This window comes from Nannospalax galili, unplaced genomic scaffold (assembly GCF_000622305.1).
Source record: "Nannospalax galili isolate Female #2095 unplaced genomic scaffold, S.galili_v1.0 scaffold781, whole genome shotgun sequence".
Lineage (NCBI taxonomy): Eukaryota > Metazoa > Chordata > Mammalia > Rodentia > Spalacidae > Nannospalax > Nannospalax galili.
In genome coordinates this window covers 479,842-492,244 of record NW_008346898.1, presented here as the reverse complement: position 1 = coordinate 492,244, position 12,403 = coordinate 479,842, and the positions used below count along the sequence as shown (strand labels likewise).

The window sequence follows — 12,403 nt, the reverse complement described above, 5'->3', positions numbered from 1 at the left end:
CCTCTGAGTTTTGTCTTCCTGAGCCAACTAAGTTGCCCTCAATTGGGGTTTCTGGTTTAGATTGGTGTGGTAGGTGGGAGGAGAGCAGACAGGTTGTTGGTGGATTGTGCTATCCCTGATTTGATTTAAGAAGACTCAATTTGTCTGAGTCTACATCCTTAAATTTAGCTCAGTGAACCTTTGCCTAGTATGAGTAAGACCCTGGGTTCCAACCCCAGCACTGAAAAAAAAAAAAAATACACAGAAAAGCTCTTCTTTTTGTGTGTCTGAGGGGCCAGTCACACAGAGCCCACCAGTGATAGTGCTGTGCTGTGTGTGAAATACCTGGCTCCCTTTCTTAAATGCCTTCATAGACTATCTGCCTCTCTTTAGATTGTATGACTTACACCCTTTAAAATGCCTTCCTTTGCGTGATGGCGCACACCTTTAATCCCAGTACTCAGGAGGCAGAGGCAGGCAGATCTCTGTGAGTTCAAGGCCAGCCTGGTCTACATAGTGAGTTCCAGGACAGCTGGGACTACAGGGAGACCCTGTCTCAAAAAAAAGACAAAAAAATAAAACCCCAAAAAACCAAACCAAAAAAACCCTTCCTTTTAGGGACTGAGGATATGGCTCAGTAGGTAATGTTCTTGCTGCATAAATATGAGGATCTGAGTTCAGATCCTCAGCACTCAGGTAAAAAAAATGCTGGGCATGGTAGCCCTCACTTGTAATCCCAGCACCAGGGAGATGGAGACAGGAGGCTCCCTCGAGCTCACTGGCCAGCTAGTCTGGCCAAATCTGTGAGATCCTTGTTTAGTGACAGACCCTGTCTCAAAAAATAAGGAGGAAGACACTCTTTGACTTCTAGTACACACACACACACACATGAGTGCCTTGCCAACTCCTATAACTCCAGCTCCAAGAGATCCAATGTTCTTTTCTGGCCTCCACACACATTCTCTCTCTTACATGCGCACACACACACACACACATTCTCTCTTACATGCGCGCGCGCACACACACACACACACACACATTCTCTCTCTTACATGCGCACACACACACACACACACTCTCTCTCTTACATGCGCGCGCACACCCACACACACACACACACTCTCTCTCTTACATGCGCGCGCACACCCACACACACACACACACTCTCTCTCTTACATGCGCGCGCACACCCACACACACACACACACTCTCTCTCTTACATGCGCGCGCACACCCACACACACACACACACTCTCTCTCTTACACGCGCGCGCGCGCACACACACACACACACACATTCTCTCTCTTACATGCGCGCGCACACACACACACAGGTGTATGTGCATGTGCATATACACAAACACACATCCCCTCCACAAACAAATAAAATAAAATAATTAAACTGTCTCCATTTGACGGCTGGAGAGATGGCTCAGCTGTTGAGCGTTTGTACTGCCCATTTAGAGGACCTGAGTTCAGTTCCCAGCACCACCTGCAGCTCCAGCCCCAGGCGACCCGACTCGCTGGCCTTGGTAAGCACCTGCACTCACAGCCACATATCCACACATAGTCACAAACACCTAGGCATAATTATAATAATAAAAGGAAATCTTTAAAAAATAATCTCCATTTTAGAGGAGCATGTTGTAGTTCAGTCCGCATCTTGGAGTGTGTGCTTTTCACGTGGCCCATGGGAAAACCTGAGCTGTCCACAGAGTCTGAGTTTGCCAGGTGGGAATGTGTGTCACAGTAATAAATGCTCAAGGATTCGTTTATTTCCAGCCCTGCAGGGGCTGTAAATCACTGCTTTGGATTTTATTCTCCAGCCCCCTGCTGTTTACGTTGCTATGGTGGTGTGTCTCTGGCTTGGGTGTTAAGGTTGCCATTGAAAATAGATGGGCCAAAATAACTGCGTAACAGGTGGTTGCATGTCGTGAAGTCCCTCGCTAAACTATTCTGTGAAGGGGCTCACAAAGAGTGCCATCGAATCACAACATGCAGGGTCTCCTGCATGCCAGCCAAGCACCCTACCAACCCGGCTACACCCACAGCTCCTGCCCTGTAAAGCCTGGCATGTTTGTCTGGTTTTCTTTTTTGGGGGAGAGGGGCATTCCACCCTTTTAGATTTTTTTTTTCTTTCCTTCAAGCCATACCATGACAATTTCCAATAGTAATGCAAGGAAAGATTTCAGCTTGCTTTATTTAGCAGGGGTTTTCCTTTCCTGATTTTGTATAACTGGAGCCCTCCTTCTAAAAATAACCTTCCTTTTCCTAATAGAATTCTTGTTATAGCTGATGGACTCTATTTACATGGAAGACTTCTTTTTAGTATGCCCCTTTTAATTGAGATATATCACATAAACATATAAAATATATATAATTTGTAATAAGATATATTTCCCTATGAAGTCAATCCTTACAGAATATGGTAATAATTGTTTAATATAGTTTCACTTGCCAATTAGGATTGTTTTTTCCTCCCTTCCTTCCTTCCTTCCTTCCTTCCTTCCTTCCTTCCGTCCTTCCTTTTTTTCTTTTGTCATTGCTAGGGATAGAACACAGGGTCTTGAGCATGCTAGGCAAGCACTCTGCGACTGAACCATATCCTCAGTTGTTTGTCCTCTCTCTCTCTCTTTTTAATAATAAGCATGCAGGGCTGGAGAGATGGCTCAGAAGTTAAGAACACTGTTCTTGCAGAAGATCTGGGTTCAAATCCCAGCACCCACATGGCAGCTAACAACTGTCCATAACTCCAGTTCCAGGGGATCCGACAGCCTCTTCTATCCTCCATGGGCATTGCATGACACGGGTGCACTTACCTACATGCAGGCAATACACACATACACATAAAATAAAAATAATAAATTTTTAAAAATTAAAGCAATAAGCATGTTTTTATTTCTCCCTTAGCTTTTAAAAGGTGAACAGCCTGTGATTTAGTCACAGTCTTTACTTCCAAGTAACTTCTTCATTGGGCCTTAGTTCCCTTTTAAACAGCATGCTCTTATTCTGGAAGGCAGTTAGCGTTTCATTATTCTTTCTGTCTAGATAACAGCCAATGACAAATCCCATAGGGACAAGTGTATGAACCCAGTGGTCATGCACAAGCTGAAGTAAGTTGGTCATGACTGCAGCCCGTGTGCGGAGTCAACCCACAACCAAGGGCAGCGGCAGGGAGCTTCTCTCTCTTTGTTTTGTCTTGAGACAGGGTTTCATATAGCCCAGGCTGGCCTTGAACTCACTGTGTAGCTGAGGATGACCTTGAATTTCTGATCCTCTTGCCTTCACCTCTTGAGTGCTGAGATCACAAACCTGTCACCATGTCTAGTGTATATGCAGTGCTGGGGATGGAACCCAGGGCTTTGTGCATGTGAGGAAGCGCTCTAGCAACTGAGCTGCATCCAAAGTCCTCGTCATTTTCTTTTGATATAAAATCCAAGAAAGAACTTGAGCCTTCAGTCGATTCAACTTCCAACCCACTGGAAGAATCCTTTCTGTAATCATTTTGGAAACTGGCCATCTTGCCTTCTGACTGAAGTAGAAGGTTTGGCAGGGGCTACTGTTCTGTGTCAGGACCTCTTCTGTGAGACTGTCTACCAGAATTTATCAGAAGATTCTTTCCTATGTTTAGTTGATATACAGTGACCCCCTAGAATTTCCTCCACCACCCTGAAACACAAGCCCCTTCCACATACTGACTCCTAAAACATTTAAATCTATGGTGTTGCCCCTCAGGCCCCTCACACACTGGCTTAATATCCGCATTCCTCTCTCTTCAACTTACTAAACAGTCTCATGTCTCTCACAATTCCTGTGGTCCTTCTGTGTTATCACCCTTTAAAAAATATCGAAGAGAGGGGCTGGAGAGATGGCTCAGAGGTTAAGAGCATTGACTGCTCTTGCATAGGACCTGGGTTCGATTCTCAGCACCCACATGGTGATTGTTAACTCCAGTTCCAGAGGATCCTACACCCTCTTCTATACTCCACAGGCACTGCATGACACAGGTGCACTTACAAGCAGGCAATGCACACATACACATAAAATAAATAAAAATAATTTAAAAAATATTGAAGGGGTTGGGGAGATGACTGAGTGGGTAAGAAGATAGTTTGCTGTGTAACCATGAGGACCTGAGTTCAAATCCCTAGCACCCATATAAAAAGCTAAGCAAGGCCATAGGTGCCTAGAATACTGGCATTGGGGAGCACAGACAGGCGGAGGAGCCTGAGGGCTCAATGAATAGGCAGCCTAGCTGAATTGCAAGCTTTGGATTTGGTGACTGACCTCTATTCAAGCCAATAAGCTGCAGGCCAACAGAGAAAGATACCCAACATCTTCCTGTGGCACCACACACTCACTTGGGTATACCACATACGACACACATATACCAACACACACACACACACACACACACACACACACACCACCTCAAACTAAACCCAGGCATTAAAACACATAAAAGAAAAAAGTCTTGTGTAAAAAATACTGAACATGAACCAGTTGTCGCGACACATCCTTGAAATCCCAACACTTGGGAGGCAGAGGCAGGGCTGTGAATTTGAGACTAGCCTAGCCTACATAGCAAAACTCTGTCTTCATGATTTAAAAAAGTGGGGTCAGGGCTGTAGCTCAGTGGTAGAGCTCATGGAGAGACAAGAAAAAGGGGGAGAGAACTAGCAAGTGAGAGAGGTAGAGGGAGGGAGTGAGAAAAAGGGAGAGAGAGAGAGAGAGAGAGAGAGAGAGAGAGAGAGAATGAGACTATCATTGTGTCTTTCCACGTATGTAGACTGAGGCAAGAGGATTGTATCAAGTTCTAGGCCATCTGGATTATATAGTGAGTTCTAGGCCAGCCTGGTCGACAAAGTGAGATCCTGTCTCAAAACCAAACAAAACGGGGCGGGGGGTGCTAGAGAGATGACTCAGCAGTCAAAAGCACTGGCTGCTCTTGCAGAGGACCCAGGTTTGGTTCCCAGCACTCACATGGCAGCTAGCAACCACCTATAACCAGGGGATCTGACACCATTTGTGGGCACTGCACAGATAGAAGTACTTATATACTTGTAAGCAAACACTCATATATATCTGTATATGTATATATATGTATATAAAACACACACATACATACACACACGAAAAATAAAAAAGTACAAAACTCCCCAAAATCAAAATAATGTTAACAGCAAAAAGGAGTACATTGAACACAATGCCTGAGAGCAGGGCTCAGCTAACTTTCTGTAAATGTCTAGAAACATCTTGAACATGTAGGTTGTAGAGTGTCTCAACTGCTCAACAACCAACTTTGGAACACAAAGCAGACATGTGACTTCGTTCAATGACATTTTAGTTTGGGACTCCGAACTTTGAATTTCAGATAATTTTCACATGGTATAACATGATTCTTCTTTTTATTTATTATCATTTTTTGAGACAAGGTCTTAGGTAGCCCTGGCTGGCTTCAGTCTTAGTATGTAGCTGGGATGATCTTGGACTTCTGATCCACCTACCTCCACTTCCTGAGTGCTGATGTGTGACACTACACCAGGTTTATGGGATGCTGGGGATGGGACTCCAGGCTTTCTGCAGTGCTCTGCCCACTGAGCCACATTTTCCGCTTCTTGGGAATTCTTTTTTTTTCCAAGCCTTTAAAAACGTAAAGCTCGGGGGCTGGAGAGATGGCTCAACGGTTTAGAACACTCGTTGTTCTTGCAGAACTCGGGTTCGAATCCCAGCACCCACATGGCAGCTAACAACTGTCCATAACTCCAGTCCCAGGGGATCCGACAGCCTCTTCTGACCTCCACAGGCATTGCACAACACGGGTGCACTTACCTACATGCACGCAATACATGCAAACACATAAAATAAAAATAATAAAAATTTTAAAAAATGTAAAGCTCATTTGTGGTTCAAAGGCTCTTCAAAAACAGGTGGTGGACTGGATTTGATCTGTAGGCCAGCATTCGCTGACCCCTGCACCAAGAGTAAGTCATAAGAGATGGATAACTCAGTCCTGGAATTGTGACATCAGCACCTTTCCTTGTCCTGGCACAAGCATTACTGTCCGAAGTGCATCACAGCACTGACTACTCTTGACAAGGCTGGTATACACTTGGGCTTCACTATGGTTTCAATATGGAGTGTCTTCTATAGGCTCTTTTGGAAGGTTCTGGAAACTTTAGACCTAGCTGTAGGAAGTAGGTCACCAGGGGCGTGCTCTTGAAGGTTGTACCTTGTTCTCTCTCTCTCTCTCTCTTTCTCTCTCTCTCTCTCTCTCTCTCTTTCTCTCTTTCTCTCTCTGCTTCCTGGCTAGCATGAGATGCTCCCCCTGCCATGGGGCCAAGAAACCATGGCAAGAAGCCCCGGAAACTGTGAGCTAAGATGAATCCTTCCTCTCTTAAGTTATGTCAGATGTTTTGTGAAGATGGTGAGGAAATCTCTTAACAACCTTCTACATGGGATCTCTGGGCAAAGCTATTGTTGGGTAGGCATCTTCTGAAAAGCTAGCACTGAACTGGGCTGGGTCTCAACCCCGGCTGAGACTCTGAGCTGAGAAACACTGAGTGCACTGAGAAAAAGGGGAGGAGCCTCAAACCACTTGGGAGACATCCCCTGAAAAGCTGATGGAGAGCTTGGTTTCAAATATGGGAAAGAAAAAGCCTATGAGAATTCATGCCTTTGTAAGGCACCAGCTCCAGGATGTCATAAACTATGCAAAACCCAAATAGAAGGTATTCTGTCAGTTTTGTCAGCCCTGGGACCTTAGAGGGCATGGGAGTGTGAGTCTTCCAAGGAGGGGGGAGGAGAAAATTTAGTGCAACAGCTATATATCTCTGTGTGTACGAGATCTACTAAGTATAAGCATCCATATGTCAGCCACCATAACCCTGGGGCTCTGAAACTTAAATGTAAAGAAAGTAGGGCATCATTGGTTTCAAATATGACCAATTGGCTCTGAGTTTTGCTTCTCTCTCTCTCTCTCTCTCTCTCACTCTCAAAAATTTATATTTTATGTGTATGAGTGTCTGTCTGCAGTCTAAACGTATATATGTACACCATGTATATGCAATGCCCATGGAGGCCAGAAGAGGGCACTGGATCCCCTGGTACTGGACTTACAGATGGTTGTTAGCCATCATGTGGGTGCTGGGAATCAAACCTGAGTCTTCTACAAGAGGATCATGTGCTCTTAACCATTGAGCCAACTCTCCAGCCTGTGATTCTTGCTTCTTTTACCTGTTATAGTTACTGCTAGCTTGTTGGTAGAGGTGATACATAGATCTGTTTTTCTCCAACCCAGAAATACTTCTCAGAAATACCTCAATCCTAAAATATAGGTTATTATTGCTTCCCGTTGTTACAGAAACCAGTAGGTACTGGGCATAGAAACAGAACCCTCAATTATATTAATAAGCTTAAGCCTGGATTACTCCCCACCTTCACATAAGTTTTAATTTGTGAAATGAAGTTCTTATTAGATATTTTTTTGTGAAACAGTTTAGTGAAGATTATGATTTAGCCTGCAGAGGAGAAAATTGAGAAAGATGAAGCCAAGTTATTTCTAAGTGTATAAACATTTAATTAAAATGATGCATTTGTGTATGTGGACATTTACTTAGAGTGAGACTTTGTTTTCAGGAGTAAAGGGAAAGCACAGAAAGTCAACACCTGAGGTCCACTCTAGCACACCAGATTCAGTGTATTAATCATATTGTGATGGCTAGTTTTAATTGTCAACTTGACACAATCTAGAATCATCTGGAAAAAGAGTCTCCTGAATTCCTGCATCATCGTTTCCCAGTTAGTTGATGCCAAGGCCAAGAGAAATAATTTTAAGAGAGAGGACCAGATACATAAATGATTTCATGTCAGCATTTTATTTTATGATTCTATAATAAAATGGCCTCCGGGAATTTTATAAAAGGAGGGAATGGAGAGTGATTGAGATTGATTATTGAAAGAAAATTAATATTGCCTTGTAAGTCTTGATAGCAGACTGGAACAACAGTAAGAAAGGCTGGGATGTCCCTCGGCGATAGAACATTTGCCTAGCATATGCAAAGCCCTGGCTTCCAGTCCCAGTATTACAAAAGTTTTTTAGACATTTTGGTCTGAAATAAGGACATAGACACGAAGCTCTTATATAAAACATTAGTAATAATAACAGGGAGTAATAACAATAAAGCAGTACAGACAAGTTTATCCCAAAAATTCATTATATTAAGACTAAATAAATCTTTCAGTTTATATGTCCACAGTAAAGTTGTGAACAGCAATAAGGACCCTCACTACCACCTCTTTGATCCAACATTGTGTGAGGTCACTAGGATTCACAATAAAACAATCAAGGAAGAACTGGGGCTGTATCTCAGTGGTAGAGTGTTTGCCTAGGGTGATGGTTAGTTTTAATTGTCACCTTGACACAAGGTAGAATCACCTAGGAAGAGAGTCTCAGTGAGGGATTGTCTAGATCAGGTTGTCCTGTGGGCATGCCTCTGGGGGATTGTCTTGATTGTGTTATTTGATGTGGGAAGACCCAGCCTGAATGTGGGAAGCACCCTTCCCTGAGTCTGGGTCCTGGACTGTAGAAGAGCGAAAAAACTGAGCCAAGCTGAACACATTCACTCTCTTGCTGCCCTTCTTGTGGATGTGACCAGCTGCTTCAAGTTCTTGCCTTGACTTCCCCATAGTGATGGACTGTAACCTGGAATTGTGAGCCAAACACACTTTCTCCCTTAAAGCTGCTTTTATCAGGGTGTTTAATCACAGCAACGGAACTAAAACTAGGGCACATATCACTTCTTTGCAGTTATCCTTCAAGGGGAGATGCTATCATCTTCATTTTACAGATGTGGAAATTGATGTGCAGAGGATCTGCCAAGTTTACCCAGGTGGTCAGTGGTGGAGCTGGGATCAAAGCATAGGTCTCTGGTTATCAATTCCATTTGCTTTCTCCAGGACCACTGTGTTTTCCACAGCCAAAGAGAAAAAGGCACGGGTTCGTTATTGAGTTAATGGAACCAATATACTACATACCTAGAAATGAATATATGTTCCTGATGTATTTACAGTTCCAGAGTGACACATTTCTGTAGCAGATAACCCAGAACATCTGTAAATGAAGAATATTGACCTCAGAGGGAAGAGATGGCCCAAGTTAATACCACCTTCCCTTGTTCTGTGGTAGAATTGGAAGCTTAGATACAATTCCAGATGAACTTCAAGCTGTTTTAAATCTTGAGGAAAATGTTGATTGTTTTTTAGAAAGCATCTTTGTCTAGAATGTATCTTGCAGAAAAGGCACTTCAGAATGTTATTACCTATTCAGAAATGAGTTTCAGGAGAGCCTGGATGAGAAGGTGGAATCATCTATAGAGATCACATAAGCCAAGGCTTTAAAAAGACATGAGGGGCTGGAGAGATGGCTCAGCAGTTAAGAACACTGGTTTGTCTTGCAGAAGACCTGGGTTTGAATCCCAGCACCCACATGGCAGCTAACAACTGTGCATAACTCCAGTTCCAGGGGATCCAACAGCCTCTTTTGACCTCCAAGGGCATTGCATGACACGGGTGCACTTACCTATATGCAGGCAATACATGAATACACATAAAATAAAATTTTAAAAAAATTAAATTAAAAAGACATGATTTTTGACCAGTGAGATGGTTCAACAGGTAAAGGTGCTTTTCACCAACGCTGATGACCTGAGTTCGATACCCAGAACCTACATGGTGGAAGGAAAGAACCAACTCCCACAAACTGTTTTTTAATCTCCACCCCAGTACTCTCACTTATACATACATTATATATACACACAATAATAATTGATAATAATAAAAAATATATGACTTCAAGTGAGGAAAAAAAATCCTTGCAAATAGTTCTTTACATGTCACCAAGCATGCTATAGTCCCACAGATATCCCTAGTACTTAAAAGCAACTTATAAAAGGGAATTAAGGGAGACTGAAGAGATGGCTCAGTGGTTAAGAGCACTGGCTGCTCTTGCAGAGGACCTGGGTTTGATTCCCAGCACCCACATGGCGGCTAACAACTATCTGTAACTAGTTTCAGGGGATCTGACACCTTCTTCTGACTTCCGTGGACATTTCACGACATGAGTGCATTTACATGCATGCAGACAATACACTGATACACATAAAATAAAAATAGTAAATACTTTTTTTTTTTTTTTAAAGGGAGTTAAGGACTGGGAGTGTAGCCTGCCTAGCACACACAAAGCTGTGGATTGGATCCCTAGCATTGCATAAAACCAGAGGAAATGATGAACACCTGTAATTCCAGCACTCAAGAGGTAGAGGCAGGAGTTAAAGGTCATCTTTAGCTACCTAGGGAGTTTGAGGCTAGCCTGGGCTACCTGAGACCTTATCTCAAAAAAAAAAAAAAAAAAGGGACTACAAAGGAGACAAAACCTGCTTTCAGGTGGTTGGTGTGGGAGGAGCAAAACCTTTGCTGAGATTGTCTTATAAGGAGGCTGGTGCATGGGGGTGAGGATGACTCCTGGTTTAGGTGTTGAACTCTGGGAGGATTGTGATCAGTTGGACATTGCCTTGCTTCCTTCTCCCCTCATGAAACCCAGACACTCACTCATGTGGGGCAAGCCCTCTACCTCAGAGTCATATCCTCAACCGCTCTCGTGACCTCTTTTTTTAACACCTGCAGTGGCTTTTACAGAGCTTTGCATATGACGAGGTTGACTTCCAGCTTATGGTCATAGAAATTGAGATTTAATTTTGAGTTGACTTGAGAAGCAGGGGAAAGTGTATTGTTCTTTTTAAAGTCTTGGTCTCTTACAATTGAATAGTGAATAGAGAGGAAACAACACACCCAGAGTCCCATTGCTCAGCTATGGCAGTGCAATGGTAGCTCATGGAGCATTCTCCATGTGCCCGTTCCCGTCCCAAACCTTCTGTACACAGGAACTGTAGAGGACAGTTTCCAGTGGTGTGCTACTGTTTCCTTTTAGCAGTTCACTTTCCTCTCTATCTCTCCCTTCCTTCTCCTCTTCCTCTTCCTCTTCTTCCCCCTTCTCTTTCATACAAGGTACTGCTATGTAGCCCTGGCTAGCCTAGACTTCACAATGTGGTCCAGGCAGGTCTCAAACTTGCAGCATTTCTCTTTTCTCTGCCTTCCCAGTGCAGGGATTCTAAGCATGCACTATCACGCTTAGCCTAAGCTTCACTCTTTTAAATACATGTAGGTTTTTGTATATACCCAAGGTTGCGCAACCACCACCATTAGTTGATTATGGAACACTTAAAATTTCCACAAGAAGCCTGTCCCCGCTGGTAGGCATTCCCCATTCTTCTGAGCCTCTGGCAACCACAGTCTGTTTTCTAGCTCTATGGGTTTGTTGGTTCAGTATACTTCATAACAGTAGAACCATACTGTATATCGCCTTTAGTGCTTGGCTTCTTTTGCTTAGCGTCATATTTTTAAGGTCTATGTTGCAGTAAGGAACACGTCCTTATTTTGATGGCTAGATAGTATTTCCTTGTATTGATACTGTATTTGCCAATAGATGGACTTTTGTGTTCTTTCTGCTCTTTGGTTGTTACGAACAATGTTGCTGTGACCATTCATTTCTGCAACATTTGTTTTCAATTCTTGTAGATTTTCCCAGGGGTAGAATTGTGGGGTCGTGTGAAACTCCTGTGCTCAATTTGTTGAAAAACTGCCAGACTGTTTTCCGTGCTGCACCATGGTGCATTCCCACTGGCAGTGTGTAAGGGCTCCAGTTTGCCAACGTGTGTCATCTTCTGTCTTTTTATTCTAACCACCCTAGAGGGTGTGAAGTGGTTTGGATTTGCATTTCCCCAATGGCTTAGCATGTTGAACATTATTTTATGTGCCTGTTGATAATTTGTATTTTGTCTTTTGAAGAAATCGCTATTCAAATCCTTTGTCCAGTTTTTAATTAGGTTACATGGTTTTTTTCTTTTTTTTAAAAATTGTTATTGAGTTGTAAATATTTCTTTTCAATGTGTTCTGGATATTAGACTCTTTAAGACTTATTTTTATTTCTGTGTGTCTGTGTATGTCTGTACGGGGGTATATGCACATGAGTGGATGCCAGTGAAGGCCAGAAGAGGGTGTCAGATCCCCAGGAGCTGGAGTTATAGGCTATTGTGAGCTCCCTAATGTGGGTGCTGGGAACCAAACTCAGGTCCTCTACAAGAGCAGTGCATGCTTTTAACTGCTGAGCCATCTCTCTAGCCCCTGAATGTTAGACTTTTATAACATATGTGATTTTCAAATAGTTTCTCCTATCCTGTGGATTATCACATCTTTTTTTTTTTATGTTGTCCTTTAAAACATAAATGTTTTAAATATTGGTGAAAAAAAAACCCCACAAGGTGAAAAAGATTTATACCTATGTTTTCTTTCAATGAGTTTTATAGCT

The 12,403-nt window shown here is 43.0% G+C and overlaps 2 protein-coding genes across 3 annotated transcripts in view; one reads left to right on the top strand and one right to left on the bottom strand.

Moving 5' to 3' along the window:
* Positions 1-12,403, top strand: part of Pitpnc1 (phosphatidylinositol transfer protein cytoplasmic 1) — a 337,842-nt gene that overhangs the window by 24,195 nt on the left and 301,244 nt on the right. The gene's annotated exons all lie outside the window — the stretch shown is intronic.
* On the bottom strand, positions 2,929-3,105 carry LOC115072058 (NADH dehydrogenase [ubiquinone] 1 beta subcomplex subunit 1-like). The gene has a single exon (XM_029568367.1). It carries the CDS (start codon positions 3,103-3,105, stop codon positions 2,929-2,931), a length of 177 nt encoding a protein of 58 aa, XP_029424227.1.